Here is a 24,395-nt window from a genome sequence, read left to right as displayed (position 1 = left end):
TTTCCTGTATGTTGGAAGAAAAGCGCTTACGATGCTATAGAACAGGGGTGCCCAAACTTTTTCCAGCGAGGGCCACATAGTGGAAAATGAAAGGAAGCAAGATTTCTACTTTGATATTTTGTAAATGATAAGACGTTTTATATATATTTCAAGACAAAAAAACTACATCTCAGCTTTGTGATGTAGGGAAAAAAACCTTCACGCTTTGCTTTTTTTCTCATTTTTGCGTCTGTTTTGTTTATTTTCTTCTTAAATAATCTTTGTAAATTTTCTTCTCATAATGTTATGACTTTATTCCCATAATGTTAACATCCCCAAATTATAACTTTATTTTGTTTAGTTTTTCTCATACGATGGAGTTACTAGGGCCACATTGAGGAAAAAAACCAAAAAACGCGGCGATTTCGAGAATAAAGTAAATTTAGGAGAAAAAAGTTTGAATATTACCTTTGCCCACGGCCAAAGGTCTGCCTGTTACGACAGAGTATTAAAACAATGAGATTTCGAGAACAAAGACGTAAATTTTAAAAAAACTGGTAACTTTGTTGCAGGCATTGCCTGAGACAGCTATGAAAAGGGGGGATTTCTGTGACCTTTGGCCCTGGGCATGTGGAGGGGGAATGGGAAGGAAGGCGGAAGTGAGAAGGGTAAGCTAGCCATGCTAATCTGTTTGTGCTCAACTGCTGTGTTTTGCTGCCAAGTTATAAATAAAAGCTTGCCTGAAGCAAGAGGAAAGTTTCCTTCCTTCCTAAAGAGCTACTGTACGCTCTAGTATCCCTCCGACACGTATGACATCATCGCACCTAATATTACCATTTTATTCTCCTGATATTGCAACTTTTTTTCTCGTAAATTTAGACTTTAGTCTCAAAATCACCATTTTTTTTTTCAATGTGGCCCTTATACTCCGCCGTATTCTCACAACATTACGACTTGAATATTTCAACTCTGTGCTCCTGAAATGACATTATTTGACCAGTTTAGTTTATTTTCAGAACATCTCTTCTTGTACATTTTCTTCTCCTAATTCTGACTTTATTCCCATAATATTCTGGCATTATTCTTGTAACTTTATAAGTTCTCTAATATTTCAACTCTATGCTACTAAAATGACATGTTCCTCATAATATTACGAGTTCACTCTCGTAAAATTGCGACTGTTTTTCCTCATTGGAGTATGACTTTTTTTCTCAATATTTTGACTTTACTCCCATAAAATTACAGCTGTTTTATCCATTCGTGCTGTTGTTTTGTTTTTTTCCCTAACTATTTCAACTTTCTTCTTGTAATGTTTTTGTAACTTTTTCCGCAACCTAAGTTTCGAAAAATTACAACTTTGTTGTTTTGTTTTTCATAATATTGCGACTTTTTAAAAAATACTTCATGCCTATGCTGCTAAAATGACATTATTTTGCCTCATAATATTACGAGTATATTCTTGTAAAATTGCGACTTTGTTGGAATTTGACAGTTTTTTCCACTTCTGCTGCTCTTCTATTTTTTTTTTGTAATTCTGACTTTATTCCCATGATAGTTTGACGTTATTGTCGTCACATTCAAACTTTTCCGCAACCTAATTTTCTCCTTAGATTAAGACTTTTTTTCTCTACTATTTTGACTTTATTCTTGAAAAATGACTGCAGATTTTCCATTTTTGCTGTTTACTGTTGTTTTTTTGTTAGATGTTATTTTTAGAAAGTGCCACGGACCTATAAAAAAACCCAGCTGCAAACAGCAAATGGCCCTCGGGCCGCCCTTTGGACACCCCTACTATAGTATATACGGTAAGCGCCAGTATGTGCTTGTAGAGCAACAATTATCCTTATCAGGCTCTCCAAAGAGCAAGAATTTCCTTGGCAGAGGTAACAATTGTAAAAAGAGTTAGCAAATGAAGAGTGCAGCCGAGAGCCTGTGCCAGGGTAAAAGTACAGCGGCTACTTAGTACTCCCAGCGCCTTCCTGACAGTGATGAAGAGGCCAGCCGTCTTTATTTGTTAGTGTTTGGCTTGTGAGGTGTGTGTAATTCCCTCCCACCGTTCTCCAGACCCCCCCACCTCCCTGAATGATGCTCTTCGTCTGGGCCGCTCTGCGATATGAATCAAAGCGGGGATAGATTGATGGCGGCGTGGCAGCGTGCGGGACTCAGACGGGAATAAAAGGGGGGTGGGAGAGGGTGTTTGGAGCGTGACCAAGGCAAAGTAAATCACGGCTCCTTTGCTCGTTAACGATGTGAATCATGGCCACGGGAGCTGCGCAGACGTCGGCCACTTTTTCACCTCCAAGCAGTGCCACCAACATTTAAAGGCTAGAATAATAACATGGATTATTATTAGTGTAGTACAAATAGAAGAAGAGTAGAGTGCTACTTTCCCCGAAGCAGAGATCTCGCATGATGGTCTCGACCCCTAAAGAGTCACTTCAACACTTTTAACTTGGAGCCTGTCGTAATTCCATGAATTTATATACAGCATGTTTGACATCACAAACAAATGTAAATATTAGTCAATGACAACACAACTCAACACTTTATGCACTTTTTACATGAAACTCTTTATGATTAAGGGAGAAAACAAATCCAAAGCTACGTACATGTCCCTGTGTGAAAAAGTGATGGTTGGGCCCCCCTTCGCAGCAACAACTGCAATCAAGTGTTTGCCATAACTTGCAATGAGTCTCTTACAGCGCTGGGGAGGAATTTTGCAGAATTGTTGTCATTCAGCCACATTTTTAATGTCATGCCACAGCGTCTCAATAGGATTCAGGTCAGGACTTGGACTAGGCCACTCCAAAGTCTTCAGCCATTCAGAGGTGGACTTGCTGGTGTGTTTTGGATCATTGTCCTGCTGCAGAACCCAAGTTGCTTTCAGCTTGAGGTCACCAACAGATGGCCGGACATTCTCCTTCAGCACAATTCATGCTTCCATTTATCACAGCAAGTCTTCCAGGTCCTGAAGACCATCACACTACCACCACCATGTTTTACTGTTGCTATCATGTTCTTTTTCTGAAATGCCAGATGTAATGGGACACACACCTTCCAAAAAGTTCAACTTTTGTCTCGTCAGACCACAGAGTATTTTCCCAAAGGTCTTGGGGATCATCAAGTGGTTTTCTGGCAAAATGGAGACGAGCCTTAATGTTGTTTTTGTTCAGCAGTGGTTTTGGTCTTGGAAGTCTGCCATGCAACGTTTTTTCCCAGTGTCTTTCTTATGGTGGAGTCATGAACACTGACCTCAACTAGGGCAAGTGAGGCCTGCAGTTCTTTGGATGTTGTTGCGGGGTCTTTTGTGACCTCTCGGATGAGTCGTCGCTGCGCTCTTTTCATTCTCGTTTTGGTTGGCCGGCCAGTCCTGGGAAGGTTCACCACTGTTCCATGTTTTGGCCATTTGTGGATAATGGCTCTCACTGTGGTTGGCTGGAGTCCCAATGCTTTAGAAATGGCTTTAAAACATTTTCCACACTGATAGAGCTCAATTCATCTCAGTTAAATTATGTTTTAAAAGAGGGGCAATCACTTTTTCACACAGGGCCATGTAGGTTTGGATTTTTTTCCTCCTTTAATAATTTTAAAAAATCATCTAAAAACTACATTTTGTGTTGTCATCAATTTAAATTTAAATTTGTTTGATGATCTGAAACATTTAAGTGTGACAAACATGCAAAAATAAGAAGGGAGGAGGGGAGCCAACACTTTTTCACACCACTATTTTCTGTTAGGTTAAACACATTATTTTTTTCTTATTATTTATATTTATGCTATTGTTACACTATTATTGAAGTTATATTATAGTATACTGTAGTATAATGTATTATAGGATAATATCCTTCTTTTCAATGTCTTCCAAGTTAAAAGAAGTTAAAAAAAAACTTATATTATCCTTTTTTTAATGGCATCCAATTGTATTTTCAAGTTAAAAGAAGTTAAATGAATGAAGAATATTCTATTTATCATTTAAGACGTTGATGTAATAGAAAATGAGAGCCCAGCCCGTTTGGGCTGCTTGTCCCCGCCATCTTGTCCCCCCCCTTCCCCGTGTGGTTGTCATGTTTTACTACTTAAATACTTCATATCATAACATCCTCTCTGCGTCCTCCAACAGTCCGGCACACAGCAGCCGCTTTGACTCATCGGGCAACCTCAGCCCCAGCAGCTCCCAGCTCAGCTCCGAGCCCGAGGAGCGGCGGGACGCCGAGACGGGTCCTCCTGGGGGGCGCCGCCCGCCTCTCCACAGCCAGCCATCCACCTGGGACGAGGCGGGCGAGGAAGCGGAAGAGAATCCCCCACCAGAACCCTCCTCAGGTTGGAGGGACTCGGCCGTCCTCCCACCCAAACGGATCTCAGGCGGTGAAGACTTTTGGTAGGTCATGTGACATCTCAGCCACACCACCAGGATGTGATTCCTCCCCGTAAAAGTTTGCCTTCTCTTCCTCAGCTTGTTCGGAGACGGTCCTCCTCCTTGTTCTCCCTCCAAAGTTCGCTGGCTCAAAGCGTACAACAAAGTCCGAGCCAAGCTCCTCCAGGTAGGAGGTCTCACTCTGTCCTTTTTCCTTCTTTCCCTGCGGCTTGGTTGAGTTTCTGCACCAATTTGCATTCGTTTGTCGGCGGCTGTCCAGGATTTCCACTTTGATTTTGTCTGTCTGTCTCTCAACACGGGTTCCCTCGGGGTCAGCGGTCACGCTGATGTTCCACGCTCCCGAGTAGAGATACCCGCTGACGTTAAAGTAGGAGACTGGACTGCTCCATTAGCTCTGTGCTGTTCAATTCTCATGTCGTTTTGCATACATTGGCGGAATTTTGATACTTGGCGCTACCTTGTTAATGCTAGCCTTAGCATCGTAGCATTTCTCGTATCACATTGGGGTTTAGCACTTTAGCAACCATCTGTAGAAGCAAGAGATGCTCCCATGTTATCGCAGTGTATCTAGTCTGGATGCTAGCATGCTAGCTATAGCATTGTTAGCATTGGCATTGTTTTGGGGGAGGCTACTCTCAAAATTTAAATACTGTAGGTGTCAGGACTTCACACATATAGTACCTGTCGTGCTAGGTGCAACTTTAGCATTTTAGCATTTTGTATATCACATTGAGATTTAGCACTTTAGCAACCATCTGTAGAAGCAAGAGATGCTCCCATGTTATCCCAATGTATCTAGTCTGGATGCTAGCTGTTAGCTTTGTTAGCATTGACATTTTTAAAGGCGCATGATGTAACGTATACTATTTACTGTGCTGCAATAACGTAAATCATAGCTGATCTGCATGCATACTTTGGAGAAATTGAAGACAGGTGGTGCTGTTAGTTGCATAGGGAAGGACGGGGGGGATGGGGAGGGTGCGGAGGGAGGAGGGGGCGTCATTCCAATCTTGCTAATGGTCAGCAGTTTCCCCCATCAGGTGCAAAAATAGTACTTTTTCTCTCCCTGGGAGGTATCGGCATGGCAACTGTCACATTCCTATGGCGACGCCGCCGCTGCGTTTTTACTTCCTCCTCGCTCCGTTGTCTTAACCACCGACTTGTTTCATTACTGACTTAAATACTCCTTCATTGCATGAACTTTTAATCATTCTCAGCTCTCAGGAGGGGGATTATTGTGGGGACAGCGACACAATGACAACCAAATGAATAATAATGCTCACAGAGTATAGGGGCTCCTTATTAATAATTGGATGAGGAGGATGAGGAGGAGGAGTTTGGGTCAGCGTGTAGCTGTTGGCAAAGGCTGACTTCTTCCTTGTGTCAAACATTTGTTTGTTGGCGTCATGATGATGAATTTGAGTTGAACCATCCCTTCAGCTCGCAGACTTTAAATGGTGAGTAAAGCCAGACTTGAGATCAATAATATTCACCGTAGTTTATTCAATAAAAATGTGTCATTATCATATTTTTTATATTAATTTATTTAATGAAATTGTTACTTTATTATTATAATTATTATAATTATTTAAATGTATAATTTAGGTTATTTTTGTTTATTTTAAAAATGTTTTTTGTAATTTAAATGGTGTAAATTGGTCAACTAAAAGCGGATACATTTATTTAAAGTATTTATAATAATTATTCATGTAAATTATATAATCCATCCATCCATTTTCTATACCGCTTCTTCCTCATTAGGGTCGCGGGGGCATGCTGGAGCCTATCCCAGCTGACTTCGGGCGACAGGCGGGGTACACCCTGGACTGGTCGCCAGCCAATGGCAGGCCACATATAGACAAACAACCATTCACACTCACATTCATACCTATGGACAATTTAGAGTCACCAATTAACCTCACCTGCATGTTTTTGGAATGTGGGAGGAAGCCGGAGTACCCGGAGAAAACCCACGCGCACACGGGGAGAACATGCAAACTCCACACAGAAATGCCCAAGGGAGAATCGAACCGAGATCTTCCCGATCTCCAAGCTGTTACTGTGTTGGCCAACGTGCTAACCACTAGACCGTGCGGCCTTAAATTTTATAAATCATTTATAATTCATGTAAATATTTCTTATTTTTATTTATGTTTTGAAATTATTTTTGTAATTTTAAATGGTGAATATATTTTATAAATTATTTAAACTATTTTATGAACTTTTAAAAACTTTTTTGGGGGGAAATTTAAATGGTGTAAATCGGCCAACTAAAACCAGCTGAACTTTATTACTTAATAAGTTCTAATAATTATTATTACATTCTATTATTTCATTTAATTTTGAAATTATTATTAATTATTCAAATAATTTAGAATTTAAATTTTATTGTAATTTTTTTATATTTTTATTATTAAATATTATAAATTGCTCAAGTAAAGTCAGACTTTGATCAATAATTTTTGCCATAATTAACCGATTTATTTAAAAAAAAATTTTTAACTTAACTAACTTATTAAATTAAATTAAATGTTGTTATAAATCATATAATAGCTTATAATGGCATAATTAAAAAAAATAATTTCAATTGTTTAAATCAGTCAAGTAAAGCCAAACTTATCAATAATATTGGTCATAATTAATTAATTTATCAGTTAAATAATGTATACTGCTGCTACTACTACTTTAATGCAATTATTGTTTGAATATTGAATTTTTTAATAATTTAAATATTTTTGTATACTTTTATGTTTGTTTTTATTATTGAATTAAATTGTTGAATGTAGTTATTAAATTTATTATTTGAAAAAATTAAAACAATAATTATTCAAATGATTTTAAGTATTATGTCATTATAAAATATTCAAATAATTGATTACTCATTTCAATAACTGTTTATTATTACTTTTTTTTAAAATATTTTGATCATTTAAATGGTGTAAATGGGTCAAGTAAAGCCAAAGTTCTTATCAATAATATTCACCATATTTCCTGTATTATTTAAATAATGTATGACAATAGATATTATATCAAATTATTCATTAAATTATTTGTATTATTATTATAGATTATTTACTTATTTACTACAAATAATTAACTCAAGTAATTAAACGTAAAATAACTGAGTAAATATATCACATTTATTATTTAAAAATGTATAATGAATTCAAATATTTTGGACGTTGTATTGACACGTTTGTATGCGCTTTCGGTGCAGGAAGGCAGCCGCTTTCAAAGAAAAGTAAACATGCAAAGAAACATGACAACACCTTCGTATTGGTATAAAAACCCATCAATGAATCCTCCCCTGCACTCCCGAGTGTGAAGATGTTGTCTTTCCATTCGCTTCCATGAAACGTTCATATGAGTTGTTGGCCTTGCGGTGCCTGTCAACAGAGATGCTAAAATTAGCACTAAACAATGAAGGCTGCCACGATGGGATGTTGTTCTCCAGCACCGATGAGCTGCTTCATCAGTCGCAGCGTCATCACGCCTCATGAGTTATTTCTTGAATTCGGTTCGGGTTTTCGCCATCTTTATCTAAATGCCGGCACTTGAAGCTTTTGTTGGCTCCATTTTGGGTTATTGAGGGAAGAAACACCTTTGAACTCCAAAAATAACTCATGGCAAAACAGGAAGGTGGTTTATGTAATATGGCAGCCATGTCACTATCATGGAATAGTGCTTAGAAGACATGACTTGCTCTGTTCTGTGGCAACTTTGACGCAGTGGTCATTCGTCCTTGTTTCGTGTACCAGCGGAATAGCATCCTTTTTCGAAATGCGTTTATACCGTACTTTCAAGCTAAATGCTTCTTGTAAAGGTGTTCCTTTGAAGCAGTCGTCAGTGAAATGATCACTGCAAAACACAGAACTCAAGGTGGGCGTCCGTCTGTCCCGTGTTCTCTGCACTTTCTTCGTCCATTCTTGTCTTAAACCTTCCTCTTTTGGAAACGAAAACAAACTTACAGTATCACTCGGACACTGTTAACATCCAGCAGCAGCACGATATTTTGGCACGACTACTATTTTGATGAAAAATATACCGAACCGAGTTGGCGTTTGTTTGCTCTGCTTTAGCTGAAAGGTCCAACATTACAGCGATCTAATGTGTCTTAGTTTTACACAGTACATAATAAAAAGGCAGTAACATCATCCAGTTATGAATACAGACCCAACATCCAGCAGTACGAGCCTGGAGTTTGTTTTTCAGAGGGAAGATTATTACTGACGTGTGTGTGGTTAAAGGCAGTGTGTTAGCATGAATTAACTTGAGGTTGTGCACCAACAAATAAGCACATTAGCGCTCAATACGTCATCAAAACCTACCTTTATGCATCAACATTTGAGACCAAATATGAGATGAAAGAAAAAAGAGTAAAATTACAGTACAGTAGTCCGTCTGGGCAGCGTGAGAGAATGTTAGCGAAGGCACAGTGGTGCGTTCAAGGACCTTTGAACAAAGTGGGACAGGTCGCCACTGCAACAAACAACATATACTGTACATGCAAACACTATGGGATTTGTAACTGTTTTTTCAATAAAATAATGGAACATATTTCCAAAATTGATATGTATTTATATGAAATATAATGTTGTTATTTACAAATGTATTTTTTTTAAACATTGCACCTGAAAGCTTCCCGCCGCCCAGTGGTTGGGGACCCCCTGCTTTAAGGTGTTTGTTTACGCTTGGCTTTTTCATTTACAAGGAGGCGTTAACGTTGTAGTATGTGCGTGTGCGTGCGTGTGTGTGGGAACAAAAACTACTTTGCTAATTTACAGAATAACTTTTAGGAGGTGGAGTGGGGGCGGGGGGGTCAAGGAAGGAAGAAGCCATTACATTTTGGTGCGGAGCCAAGATTACCCCCCCCCCCACACACACACACACTTTTGTAAAAAAAAAAAAAAAAAAATACAATTTTGTCTTGGCAGACATCCCGCGCTGCCTGAGTGCTCATGTTCCGAATAAAAGCTTGATTTATTTCGTGATGTAGGAGGAAGATGTTTGTTGGAACAATTAGCCAAGATAGCATCGTTAGCTAGCGTCGTTAGCGTGCGGAACAGCATTACTTCCGCTGTGTCGCGTGCCAAACGGGGAGGAGGAGCGGCGAGCATATGCGGGCCTGCTCGTGTCGGAGTGTGAAAAAGTGAAGGATGTGAGAAAACGTGAGGGAGAGGTGGGCGAGAAAGAAAGAGAGAGAGAGAGAGAGCTTCAATGTGCTCGGCAACAAGCTGCCATAACGCGAGGAAGAGGAAGAGGGGGAGGCGGGAGCGCCTGCATCCGGAGGGAGGGAGGAAGAGGAGCAAAGAGGACGCCGAAACTGATTGGAAATACGGTGAAGGATTTGATGAACACTCCCAACATGGAGGAAAAGCTACTTTTGTCATTGACTCCCTTCCTCTTCAGCAGGAATTGTTTGAGGATTCTTCTTCTTCTCTTCCCTGCACGAGGTACGTCTTCCCATTGACTTCTTCATGAATGAGACATTTGAGGAGTCTCTTAAGTACTTCAGTCTCATCCATCAAACAACTTCAGCGCTCTCGCGGCCCCCGTGGGGGCTGAGAGGACCCCCCTGGTGACCATCTCATCCTGAACATGTCACCGCCAAAGTGGTCCCGGCTGCTATTTTTAGAAGCTAAATCGGTCAGGGTGCGCTTTCACCCCGGTCATTGCGGTGCGAGGGAGCCCTCCCGGCCGGCGCGGATGCCGTGGAAGGATCTCTGCCTCCTTGGCAACGTGCCATGGTCCAAAGTGGCCTTCTTCCCATAACATAACCCCCCTTTCGTGAGGTGTTGGCGTCTCCTCAAGCTTCCAAACGCGGCGCTCGAAAGCTTCGTCAGCACTTATTTTCATCGTCTCGTGACATCACTTCATCACACGATTCATGAAAGTGTAGGACAATTAGGAAGAGAATGGCTCCTGTCCAGCTAGTTGTGCCTGAAGGGCCTGGTTTGATCCCCACACGAAATAGTCTGATCCAGGGTCAAAGTCGATGAGAGAAAGCTGAAATGTTGACACTAATAACTGATAGAGCATCTTAGTTAAGTTATGCTTTGGGGGGGGGGGAGACAATCACTTTTTCCCACAGGGCCATGTAGGTTTGGATTTTTTTCCTCCCTTAATAATAAAAAGTTTCATTTAAAAAGTGCATTTTGTGTTGAGTTGTGTTGTCATTGACTAATATTTACATTTGTTTGATGATCTGAAGCATTTACGTGTGACAAACATGCAACAAAAAAAAAGAAATCAGGAAGGGAGAAACACTTTCACGCCTGTGTGTGTGTGTGTGTGTGTGTGTGTGTGTGTGTGTGTCAATATTGTGGTTCGGTTATTGCTCGTTCACAATATCTCGGCTTTCAAAAATGAATAAATGATCACTGTTTCGTGGTTGAATACAGCCTATTATGACTGTACTTTTAAAAAAGTGTGCACATTTAAGCAAACTCTACTTATTCTTGGCCTAAGATAAGCATTTTCAAGCATAAAAATGGCTAAATTAACGAAATGGACTAAATTACAAGTAAAAGGCAGGTGAGGCCTTGTAATTGTGACTCTAGTACTGCACTGGCCACGAGGTCTACGTCAGGGGTGTCCAAACTTTTTCCACCGAGGGCCGCTTACAAAAAATTCAAAGGATGCTGGGGGCCACGTTGATGTTTTTTAATTACATTGTGCCTTTTTGCTCTATTTTCCCTCTGTTTTTGAGTGTTTCATTTTATTTCTACAGCGTGCTGCGGGCCAATAATAAACATGTCACGGGCCACATATGTCCCCCGGGCCGCACTTTGGACACCCCTGGTCTACGTTCACACTGTGGGGTACGATGCCCAATTCAGATTTTTTGTTAAAATCTGATTTTTTTTTTTTTTTTTATGCTGTCGTTGACGTCACCAGAAAAACACGACTCGTTAATGTGAGCACAAAGCGTCCGGGAAGTGATGTCACTCGCACGCGTTTCTGTGCGCTTACGCAAGGAAAGATTGCTCTCCTTAACGTGTTTGTGGCAGTTTCAAGGATTTTGTGCAACAGGAGTCAATATTTCCTGAAGCAAGTGATTCCATGTGGGAGGTTAAGAAGAAAGAGAGCAAGAATTTTGCCTGTGGCAGTTTGTGTGGAACTTTCTGCGACGTCTGCTCCAAGGAGTGTGTGTGGGTGGCACGAGCCACTTCACCGACACTTTTTAAAAATCATTTTCCACTGACAAGAAAAACTTTTGCCTCCTTGGGTGAGAACCATTATCCAAACCATGCTTTTCCACGACGTATCGGTCGGATATGCGCGACCCACCCGTTCAGAGTGCAGTAGAGGGGATATATATCGGATTTATGCGAGTAGTGAGCCGTCTCACTTTGTTAGACAGTCCTTGAACGCACCATTTGACGACTATACTTTTCCCCCTTTTTCTTTAACCTCATATTTGCTCCCAAATGCTGATCCTATGTGGGAATGCATAAAGGTAAGATTTGGTGACCTTATTGAGTGCTAATGTGCACGTTTGTCCGGTCCACAACCTCAAGTTCATTCACGCTAGCACATGCTAGCCTGTTCATCACACACATCAAACAGTGACGTTATAATCTTCTCTTAAAAAGACAAAACTTCAGGGACAGTGGCTCTGTTGGTCCTGTCTTAGCTCATTTACTCTTATTCTCTCTACTATATTGGGTAATATACGTGTAAAGCCATTTAAAGCCGCAAGGATGTACGCTGGAAGCATGATGTCCAAAAAAACAAGGAGCTGCTAACATGTGAGTCTATTATCTTATTTATGTCTAATATGTCTTATTTTCTCTGATTATGTCTACTATATGGGGTGATACACGTGTAAAGGTGACCATAGGGGTGTTATTCCATGTCTAGAGGGCTCTAATAATGTTAAAAAGCATATAAAGTCAAACACACTTGGGGCGGGCGGGACGCCAGATGACGGCATAATCAAATTTGCATAATTGCCACAAAAGTCCATCCCGAGTGGAGGTATTTTTTGTGTAGACGAATAAAACGGAGCTTTACAGGCGGTCCCATTACAGTGTTCTTGACAGGTAGCGGCAAGGCTATCTGTGGCGGTCCACATGTATTTGTGGCGGGCCACCAACACTGCTTTATGAAGTGTACAGGCAACGTCAGATGTTAAGTGTCATACAAGTGTGAACGCTACTAAATGTGTTTGCGTGCGAGTAACTTCCTGCCTGTATTCTTCTTCTGTGCATGGCTCAGATCAAGGGTACCCAAGTGTTACATTTTGGGTAAAATTTCAAACTGGTGGATAGACCTTGGTAATGTTATCAACACAAACTTCAAACATTGCAAAACACACACCCAACATAACAGAGCTGGAGACATCTTCCATTTCCCACAGCAACCCTCCCAAGTTCACTCTTTCTTAAATGTAAAGTACATATGACTATGTTGTAGTCACTATGTCACTATGTATTCTTTACTGGCGTATCTTGCTTGCTGCTGTAACAAGTGAATTTCCCTGCTGTGGGATTAATAAAGTACAATACAATACAATACAATAACTCGGTGTGCACTTTATGCTGTTATCTCTCCATAGAATTGACTTTTGTTAGAAAAGTAACTTCTATTTGAGAGTATCATAAAGTAAATAAAAACAAGTGACAAATCTAGATCTTGAGTTAAAGCTCTGAAAATATGGCAAAGAAAATAAATAAGAAAAGTTGACCTTCAGTCCTTGCCATGCCATTGTGGTATCACTACAAAGACTACAAATCCCATCAGCGTTCCTAAGACTGTAATGACATCAACTTTGACCGATCAACTCCACAATACAAGCTAATCATTGCAGCACTGTGGCAACATGAGCCAGGATTCAGTGAAATGCACTGAGTGAGTGGTTCTTGAATTATCATGCTAAAGACAAAATTACAAGGCCATCTTTGACCTCCCATGAGGGACACGCCGATCGCTTCCGGGTTAAATACGGAGCAATTTATCAACGAACACGCTAGAATTTATTTGGATCTGATAAATGTCAACGACATATAATATGACGGATAAAAGTAAGTAAAATCCGACTAGTAATGATTAATAATTTTGCCCACTTCGCGTGTTTTTTTTGCCGCTTCGTGCACACGACACGAACGGCGACCGGTCATTGACGAAAAAAATCATTTCAAAGTGCATAAAGATCTTCTCCAATATATATAAAAATGAAAAAATCTTACCTTAGACTTGACAATGGTTGTTAAACTGCCGATTGCTCGTCGAATTGAATGATGCTGCTTGATGCTGCCGAATTCGTGACTGAACGTACATTACGCTAACACAAAATGACGGACAAGGTGAAACATTCCCCTGCTGAACACGTATTTGGCGAATAACTGGCGGAAGGATACAAGTTTTGTTTGGCCCAAGAAGGCACTTTTTATTTTCTAATTCAATATTTACTAGCAATACGCAATTTACGCTGTGAGCTCGAAGTGTACGTATGTAACGGGCCGGACACGAAATTTAGGTGTGTTAGACTTTTGTTCAAATAATCTTATTTTACTCATTTATACACAAAAATCACCTTAGTTGCAGAGTTGAGTAATTATTCCATGAATATATACCATTGTAATCATCATGGGGTTTGTTTTTCCATGGAATTATGTTCTTCAAAATTTTCATCGGCAGGCGGACACGAAGGTTATGTACTTTTCACTAATGATTACACAACAGTTATTTTTTTTTACACAGAATATTTGAATAAAGACATGATTCTTTAATTGTAAGTAGAAATCATGACAAAATGATCAGAGAAAATATTGTTAATTTCACAACAAAAATAGACATGCTTTACATGGAACATTTCAATGTCCAAATATAGACACTTTTTTACAACATAGCCGTGCTAGCGCAAAATAAAAACATGAACAGGCTTCATTTATGGTTTGGTAAGCTTCCTCACTCTATAAACGTCAGAGTGATAGGGATAGTACACATTGTTAGAGCAACAGTTTCAAATACTACTCAAGTCAAGTTGAAGACAGCAAAGGGTACCCTTGATCTGAGCCATGCACTTCTTCTTAACGCCCATTTTTGATGCTCATCGTGCCTTTTGGAAGTGGCGTCCTAAAGAAAGACAAAGGAAAAAGCAAGGCGAGGTCCATTTTACGACTTTTCCCACTCGTAATTGCGGTCAAACTGCAGAAGTGGTGGCGTTGCTGCGCTCCTGGTTTTTGTAACGTCTCCAAAGCAGACGAGAGATTGAATTGAAGTCTTGATGACACGACACAGGCCTCATTAATTGCCCGCTGAGTGCAGATGCGCTGATACGCGCGGTCAATCACGCAGTGACGAACTGCAGCGCAGGATGACAGACGTGACTTGTTGACACGTACGATACAATGCACTACAATACACACTACCAGTCAAAGGTTTGGAGACACTTCCTCATGTTGTTGCATGGGAAATTGTCTCCAAACTTTTGACTGGTATTGTAATACTGTGCAACGTAGTAAAACAAAATAAAATAAAAATATATTTTCATAAAATATATATTAGAATAGAATGACGGGGCAATGATAGCTTGTGTGTCATGTGTGGCGAAAAGACGTATGTTTAAGGGTTGCTGCTGTTGTCGTTTGTCATCAAATGCTAATAGGAAGCTAAAGCGGTTAGCATGAAGAGGCCACAAGCTGATTGGATTTGTCCAGCAAAGTCATTCCACTTTCCTCCACTCCCAGAATCCACTCCGCCTCACTGCCTGCCTGCTTGCATGAGGGACACACCTTGTTAGGGCGTGCCTAGCATGCATATGTGTGTGTGCGTGTGTGTGCGTGTGTGAGGCAGCAGTGGAGTGTCAATGTCTCATAAGAGAAAAAAAGACATATAAAACCTGTTTACAACCTTCTAAATATGTTTTTTAACATTCATGAAATAACACCCCATAGTCACCTTTACACTCCTACTACCCAATATAGAAGACATAAAAAGAGAAAATAAGAAATAGAAGATATAGAAGACCTGTTTACGACTTTCTAAATCATTTTTTTAACATTAGAACCCTCTAACCCTGAAATCACACCCCTATAGTCACTTTTACATTTGTATTACCCGAAATAGTAGACATAATAAGACATTTTAGACATAGAAAACTCGTTTACGATCTTCTAAATGTGGTTAACATTAGAGCCCTCTAAACATGAAATAACACCGCTATAGCCACCTTTACACTCCTATTAATCCCAATATAGTAGATAGAATCAGAGAAAATAAGACATTTTAAGACATAATTAAAACTCGTGCTTGTGTGTGTTCCCTAGGGGACCTTAGTGGCGGCAGGCAGACAGGAAGTGATGTCGGGGGTTCAGATTTGAGTTTTTGGTGGTTGTGGGTTATAGCAGAAGCAGTAGCGTGCATTATTATTGTGATTATTATTATGTTATGATTATTGTACCTGTTGTGACATAATTTAACCCTTTAATAAAAGCTTGTCATTGTGGCAGTCAAGTCTGGTGCTTGTCTCACCGAGCAATTACTGACATCTAGTGGCTAATGTAGAATACTACATTCACAATTTGAATGCGTCATCTGCCTTGTATTTGTTTTAGAGTTCATTTAGTGAGATGATTTAGCCATTTTTATGCTTGAAAATGCTCAGTTTAAGCAAAAAGGATGTAAAATGTGCTCAAATATGCATCTTTTTAAGATGAACAATGCATTGTGAAGGCGACTTGGTCTTCTTTGCCATTTTACCAGCTGAAGGCGGGCAAGGACGTTTGTGACATTTAATATGCAGACGTGCATTTTGGGACCATCCCAGAAAAAGGGGCTGATTGATGGGCGGCATGTTTGGTTGCTTTTAGCCAGACGCAGGCAGGATGTCGTCTGTTAAAGCTCTCTGATTGATTGGCTCCACGTGAAATTGTCACAAGAGCTCGACCGCTGCGCTTGTTACGAGAGGACACTCCAACAAGGCCGATCAATAGCGCCTTTCAAAGAGAAACATCTTTTTGCAGCACAGCTCCGTCTGTCACACTCGTAAAAAGGAGTCTTTCTCCCCCCCTTCTTGACTTGTCAGGTTGTCTGTTCTACATGCGTCCATTAAAACACGGGATGTGCGCGCGCTGCAGAATGTATAAAGTCAGTCACACTTTTTCAAATTATTTATTTTCAACATTTAGCTAGCTTGCTTTTCTCACCCATCTTCTTCACATTTGAGATAGGAACTAATTTGTGAATAGAAACGCAAAATGGAAATGTTTCAATCAAAATCATCTACATCCAATGGTCATTTAGTCACCACCCATTATATTTAAATCGTGTTTATTTTTATTTATTGTTCATTTTTTGTATGTAAGTCATTTTTATTTATATTATTTTAATTGTTTTTTTTACACTTTTATCTAAGTCATTTTTAGTTTTATTTGTAATATTTTTTTACACTTTTATTTAAGTCATTTATATTTATTTAAATAAGTTTTTACTCTTATTTAAGTCTTTTTTTCAGTTGTATTTTCTTTATTTTTTACACGTTGGTTTAAGTCATTTTTATTTTGATTACTTTTGACATTTTTATTTTAGTAATTTATGCTGATATATTAATTATTTTTTACCGTTTTATTTAAGTCATTTTATTTGTGTTTATTTGTATTTTTTACACTTTTAGTTAAGTCATTTTAATTGTTATTATTTTTGACACTTACTCAAGTGATTTATATTTTATTTTTTACCCTTTTATGTAAGTCATTTTATTTTTGTTTATTTGTTGTTTTTTACATTTTTATTTAAGTCATTTTTAGTTTGATTATTTTTTACACTTTTATTTAAGTCATTTATATATACAAGTATATCTATATACATATATACAAGTACTGTATATATATATATATATATATATATATATATATATATATATATTTTACCCTTTTATTTAGGTCATTTTATTTAATTGTAAATATTTACACAAGTCATTTTTATTTATATTTATTTTAATTATTCTTTTTACACTTTTATTGGTTATTTTTATTTTATTTTTAAAACTTTTATTTACGTCATTTATATTTATTAGTTTTGACACTTAATTTAAGTCATTTTTATTTGTTTTTTTTATTATTTTGATTTGTTTATGTATGTATGTATTTATTTTTTATTGAGTTTTTTACATCGAAATCATCTATATCAGGGTTTCTCAACCTGGGACGCACATTTTCCAATGGTCATTTCGTCACAACCTATTTTATTTAAGTCATTTTAATTTTTAATTTTTTTTATTATTTTTTAACCTTTTATTTAAATCATTTTAATTTATATTTATTTGTAATTATTTTTTTACACTTATTTAGGTATTTTTAAAATATATTTTTTGGTTAATGCTTCCATTTATGTATTTTTTTATTTTTTATTTATGCTTTCATTTATTTATGTATTTCTTTTATTCATACTTTTATGGAAGTCAAACTAAGCAAATGTGTTTGTTTTTTGTTTTTTTAATCGCCAGTGTCAGGTTTTGAAACATGAATACACACACAGTGCATTTTAGAGGAATTTATGAAGGCGTTTTGTCAAGAAAATGAGGACCAACATAGCAGCTTGCATACAAATAATGCATAAATGAAAATCAAATATGAAGATTGCACTAAGTAAGACCACAAAAGCACGTATTTCACTTACTGTATAACTGTGCAATGAATATGTGCATATATATATATATATATATATACATTACTCAATTTTATTCTGGGCCTCGGCAGGCCATTTCATTAGGTACACACGCAGAATATATGCATCAAACGTTTGTATTTCGTCTCTCGTGGGTGAACGTGTGTCACATGACGTGTAGGTGGCACAGATGGGACGTGTTATCTTGAAGCCGTGTTAATCATATCAATATTAAATGTGCTCACGTGCTGACTGCTGTAACCCTCCCGAGGGCTCGATTTATATTTAAAGACGTTGTCACACTTGAGTCTACTTTGATGAATCCTCCAGAATTTTGGGCATTTTGATATATTATGCGTTCACTCGCTGGCCACTTCATTAGGTACGCGTTCTAATGCGATCCTGTACAAACATTCTGCATTTACAAAGACAAAGGGATAGATGATGTCATCGCCTAATTCGCATCACTGGCCTTGACGCAAAACCCGCCGTTTTTGTGTGGACGGGTGAGAAGGAGCTCTTTGTTTTGTGTCGTAAGAAATGTGGGGCATCAACGGCATGTTGCTAAACCTTATTTAATAACGCAACATGAAGTCATCTGCTAACTCGCATACATACAAAAATATGACCGCTTGTGCAGCATACCATGCACTGTCAGGAAGTGTCAGTCATGTCATGTGATGCAGCCGGTCTAATTTGATTGAGGACTGATTGAGGATTATTGTCTTTGTAAAGACATGATAATGGAGATGTTGGAGCGGTATTAATAATACTAATTCAGGAGGGAGCTTCAGACATTTCATCTCCAAGGTGACGATGGTCATGGAAAGTGGTATTAACGAGGATAAACCACTGCTGATATACAACTTCTCTTCTTTTTTTTTTCTTTCTCTCTGCTCAGTCTGATTTACTTTGGTGTGTCTATGACAGGAAAGGTCTTTCCTGCTCACATGGCGGACAGTGACGGCAATCAATGCGTCAATCGATGAGTACAATTAAGAATATTGTCTGTCAACATGCTGGAAAATGTTCTCAGGGTTGTTTTTGTTTCTGTCACATTCTGAAGGTTTGCAAACGGCATCATGGATGGATTTTATGAAATGCTGCACAAAAATTGGCTTATTCATTCCAGACCGTCCATGATATGCTGCACAGAAGTGAGGGCCTTTTTTCAAGACAGTACATGATATGCTGCTCAGATGCGCAGAAATACGCTTTTTCATTCAAGACAGTGCATGATATGCTGCACAGGTACACAGAAATAAGCTTGTTCGTTCAAGATGTTGCATGATATGCTGCAAAGCAATAAGCTTGTTTGTTCAAGACGGTGCATTACAGTATATGATGCACAGAAATATGCATGTTGTTCAAGACAGTGCATGATATGCCGCACTGAAAAAGTTTGTTTATTCAAGACAATACATGATATGCAGCACAGGAGTAAGCTTGTTCATTAAAGACAGTGCATGATATGCTGCACACAAATGATCTTATTTATTCAAGACAGTGCACTATATGCTGCACAGAAATAAGCTTGTTTGCTGCACAGAAATAAGGTCCTTCTTTCAAAACAGTACATGATGTGCTGCACAGATGCACAAAAATTAGGTTTATTCAGGACAGTGCATTATATGCAGCACAACAGTAAGCTTTTTCACTCAAGCCAGTGCATAATAGGCTGCACATATGCACAGAAATAAACTTGTTCAGTCAAGACAGTGCGTGACATGCTGCACAGAAATAAGGTCCTTCTTTCAAGACAGTGCCTGATATGCTCCACAGATGCACGGAAATTAGCTTCTTTATTCAAGACAGTGCATGATATGCAGCACAGAAGTGGGCTTCTCTTTTCAAGACAGTGCATATGCTTGGCAGAAATAAGCTTCTTTATTTCAGACAGTGCATGATATGCGGCACCGAAATAAGCTTCTTAGACCGTTGAGTTTGTTGTTACGTGACTGGTCGCAAATACATTTGAATAAGATTTTCATGCGTTTTGCACCTCCTATTTGGTTCTGACCACTGCACATGCCATTCTAATGGAGTATTGATTGGCAGACCCTTTGTTCCATCTCTGCCCTGTAGGCAAACTTTCCATGTTCACGTTCATTCTAATGAGCATTTGAGCTTCCTTGGTGGTTCATCTGTAGCAAAATTCCTCAAATGTCTCATTCACTTCCATTTATTGGTGATCTTTAATGCGTCTCTTAAATGATTATATTTAATCTTTGCCTTCTTATCTTAGTCATGGCCCACTGACCTTGACTTGCTGGGATACAAACACTCCAGGCGGTACAGGTGATGACAGATTATGACTAGATAACTAGATAAGCAGGGTTTATCGTCTTGAGAACATGTTCTCCAGGAATCGCTCCAATGGTCAACACGGAGCAAGCGTCCCCCCTAAAGGAGGCACGAAAGCTAAAGTCACCCAGCCCAAGAAGAGGGCCCCAAACCCCAAAGTAGCGCTCGTCATTCGTGGGAAAATACATCGCCTTCTGCAAGGATCTGCAGACCACCGTGTTCCTGATCCCCAAGATTATTACGCAGAAGATGTTGAGAGGGAAAAGTGTGAGGTCAGAAAGGATCACAGACGGATTTATCCAAAGACGTTAGCCAGGGATGAAGTTCCCTCCTCTTCAAAGTTGTCCAATGGGAAAGGAGACGGAGGACCACCGTGTGTTGGAGAGGTGGAGCTGAATCGGGAAGGATGTTTAAGAATACCCTGCACTTTGCAACGCAAAAGCAGTAAATCCCCTGCCAATCGGAAGCGTATCTCATTTGAGGGTTTACTGCCGTTATCTCCAGAGCTTACGCGAGCCGCCACGCGCTCCAGCTCAGCCGGACCCGATAAGAATGGCGTTACGTTTGACAGACCAGGAGGAAGAGACTTTGCTGCACCACGTGTTCGGCCTAAGAGACCTTACTCTGCTGGTGATACTTTGGACTATGACTTCAACACAGCTCTGCCAGAACCACTAGTGGAGGAGGGGCAAGGACATTTGGGAGAGGAACAGTCCAGTGCCATCATTGAGCACATTCTCAAAGAGCTGAGGGGCATCAACAAAATCCAGGAAGAAATCTCAGACCTCAGGGATTATCTTACCTCAGTTAAGGGTTCTGTTGAGGAAGTGTCGTCCTGTGTGGACGCTGTCCTGTTGGAGATAGAAGGCATCCGGTCCAGCAGCAAGGTTGGCTCAGGTGCAGATACCTGGTTAGGGGAAGGGTACATAGATGGCTCATCCCCCCGCAGGAGGCCTGCTAGCGTCCATGGAAGTTTAGGCCGTTCAGCACCAAAGTCTGCCTCTGATAATTTTCCTGAGGTGTGCAAAGTGCAACAGGGCGTTCACAGAGAATTGCGACCTCCAAGAGCAGAAGACTACAGTGTGTCCCCAGTCGCTGAGTCAGTCAATCATCAGGACCTGGAGGAATTCGAGGATACTTCTGACATCAGCTCAGACATCCCGGAAGGTGCTCTAACTAGAAAGCTTAGCTTGAGATACCAGGAGAGGCAGGACTGCCCGGACTGTCTGAGCACCAGCTCCTTGTCGTCTCAAAGCTCCAAGTCTGAATCAGATTTAGACAGACCAACATCTTGTCATGAAAGGACACAGGAAATTGCTCCCGGTGCAAAGGAGTACTGGACTACCACCAAGCCACTACATCGGACTACTGATGAGCATCTGTGGGATGAGGAACCTTCTTACAGGGAGGATCATAAAGTGGAGACTTGCTTTGATGGAGTAGCTGATTGGGATCACTACAGGACACTAACACAGTGCTCCTCAAGGAGCTTGGAGCATCGCTCTAGACAGCGGTACAACTCAGCTGGCAGGACCTCACGCAGGGAGGAGTGGCAGACACGGCGGTCTCGCTCCCAGTCAGGCATTCTTACAACGGCATACTCTGCAGACTGTTCCTACCCAAAAAGTTCTGGTTACCATTCATTTGATGGACACTATGGAGCGTCAAATGGATTTGACTATGGCCCATCAAACGACTGTCATGTTGGGAGTTATCAAGAAAGTTATTTCACCTATCAAGACTCTACAGCAGTCACATGGAGTGAGGCGTCGCGGTGTAGCAGTGAAAAAACATTGATCCCTGGTACTGAAACCAGACACCAAAACCAAGTCCCTTATCCTGGTAGCTCAGATATCCAACCAAGTTTCGATGTCAGGCGCATAAGCCGAGCTGTTTCTGATTTTAGCTCTGCTTTGCGAGGAGCTTTGCGAAAACTTGAGGTACCAGCAGACCAGAATCCTGAAGATGAAACAGACTTGGAAGTTTCAGCGATCTGTGACATGTCTACATCTGAGTTGCCTACAAAATCTTTCAGCTGGGATATCGTTAGCCAAAATTTTCCTCTGGAGAAATCACACTTTTCCTTTGAAGAATCCTCAACTTTGGAGTTTGCAGCCACAAGCCAACACTATCCCAGTTTGGAAATGATTCCTACGGGCCCAGAGGAACACCTAGTCTTCATCAGCCAAGCAGCACTTCCACCTGACGACCTGACGGAACACCACGCTGGGGTTGTAGAGGACCGGCCTCCAGATAACACCAGGGCCGAGCTGTCCCAGCACACCACCACAGAGTCCTTGTCAGCCTCTGTCCTGGCTGAACAAGCTTCAGGGCAACTCAGGGAAGGTCAGCAAGCATCCACAGACACAGCAGAAAGAGAAGCTGGGGAGGTAAGCCAGACGAACGAACGCAACCTGAAGTGCCTGAGGAGCTTCCAGCAGATTCTGCGGGAGAAGCGGGAGATGAGGCGCAACCTCGCTAGCATGTCCACCCTGTCTCAGGAGGACTTTGAACCAGGTAGATCAGCAGCTCATTAAGGTGAAATGATTTTATCACTGCATGTTATGTTCTAGTCCGAGTTTTCTACCACCTAGAGGACATCCACTTGAGGAATACCGGGAGAACCACAATGACTGTATCCTGTGTCTCTTGTACTGTCTTACAGATGGAAGCCAAGTTGGAGATCAGGTTTCTCTGCCTCCCAACATTACTAACATTACATCACTAAAGACCTGTTTCATGTGTAATTCAATCATGTCTGATTTGATGGATTATTTCTTGTCAGTCTGCGTTGCATTGATCCACATGCATATTGATGAGGGCGCATGTTGACCCATAGAGTATAGCATCAGTGTCAATGTGTTGGACTTTGGCATGCAGTGCTGAAACTCAATCAACCTCGCACAACCCCGACCCCCTCACTGTTTAATTTTGTCCAGTGCATCAAATGTAAGAAATCACGTCTGCTTTGAAATCTGTCACCTTTCACACTCTGCTTCAGGGCCAAGACCAGCATGGTGACCCAAGCAAGCAGCTGTGGTCCAAACCAGGGTCAGCAAAGGCCTCTCACTGTCAGATAAGTATATCATGACACATTTGGTTACTGATCTTTGTGCATGTGTAGAGGAAACACACCGTTTGGCATCGACAGCATGCCCAACCTCCGCAAGAGGCGGCCCATTCCCCTCGTTAGTGAACTGGTGAGTTAGCGTCTGTCAATATCTTCTTATGAAATCGAGACACCCTCTTATGCAATAATGTGAATGTTACCGTAGACCAGCATGAATAGCGGAGGCGGGAGAAGGTCAGTGTTTTGCCAGTCTCAAGTCTTTAATCCCAAGTCTCAAGTAAAGACATGCGCGTCCAAGTCAAGTCTCAAATCAAGACAAGACAGGTCGAGTCAAGTTCGAAGTCATAGGCTTGAAAGTTTGAAGTGCTTACAAGTTATGAGCACTGTTAAGTCTTTACCAAATAAAATCCGCAAATTCAATGCTCTTCGGTAGCATGTTGTCACTGCCACTCTCTCACAAGTGTAAGCCACACCTTACACCTGATTGGACGTTAATAGATGCTTTCAATGAAACGGATTCTGTGGGAAAATTTGTTTTGTCTTGCTGGAAATGACATAATAGTGGCCATGTTACTTTGAATAGGGACACATATGACTCAACACACTCACTGTAAAACTTGACTAGTTTCAAATCATTAGACTAAAGTCCGAGTCAGGTTACCGAGTCATTGATGTCGAGGTTGCAAGTCTTTGATGATATCATCAAGTTGAGTCCTCAAAATCGTAACTTGAGTATGACTCCATGTACAGTTTGTATCGCAGTACAGTCAGAGGTTTTCATGTAATTCGTTTTTCGTGGAAACTTTTTGCCAAAATTTTGCTTCGGTGTTGGTACAGTATTACGTGTAAAAAAAAAAAAAAAAAATTAAAAACGAGTAAACCACTTGTTAATATTTTTGGGCGACTGGAAAGGAGTAATTGGATTTACATAATTTCCAATGGAAAAAACTTGCTTTGGTTTTCATACGTGTCGTTTTTTCGGAACTAAATAACGAAAACCGAGGTACCACTGTATGGATTTACCATCCATTCATTCTCCTTCCATAATTTTACAAG

At 40.2% G+C, this 24,395-nt stretch overlaps 2 protein-coding genes across 2 annotated transcripts in view; both read left to right on the top strand.

Annotated features, from left to right (window-relative positions):
* Nucleotides 1-24,395, top strand: part of LOC129179402 (uncharacterized) — a 107,847-nt gene that overhangs the window by 39,067 nt on the left and 44,385 nt on the right. The window contains exons 10-13 of the mRNA XM_054772605.1: nt 4,100-4,357; nt 4,433-4,520; nt 23,271-23,320; nt 23,394-23,469. Coding sequence (XP_054628580.1) covers nt 4,100-4,357; nt 4,433-4,520; nt 23,271-23,320; nt 23,394-23,469 — 472 coding nt within the window. The remainder of the gene's footprint in view (nt 1-4,099; nt 4,358-4,432; nt 4,521-23,270; nt 23,321-23,393; nt 23,470-24,395) is intronic.
* Nucleotides 9,359-22,996, top strand: LOC129180299 (uncharacterized). The gene is made up of 3 exons (XM_054774630.1): nt 9,359-9,807; nt 20,211-22,807; nt 22,935-22,996. The coding sequence occupies exon 2, from the start codon at nt 20,320-20,322 to the stop codon at nt 22,804-22,806; it is 2,487 nt and encodes an 828-aa protein (XP_054630605.1). The 5' UTR covers nt 9,359-9,807; nt 20,211-20,319; the 3' UTR covers nt 22,807; nt 22,935-22,996.

This window comes from Dunckerocampus dactyliophorus, chromosome 4, assembly GCF_027744805.1.
Source record: "Dunckerocampus dactyliophorus isolate RoL2022-P2 chromosome 4, RoL_Ddac_1.1, whole genome shotgun sequence".
NCBI lineage: Eukaryota > Metazoa > Chordata > Actinopteri > Syngnathiformes > Syngnathidae > Dunckerocampus > Dunckerocampus dactyliophorus.
Note: the sequence above shows the minus strand (reverse complement) of the source record. Positions and strands in the feature narration are given on the sequence as shown.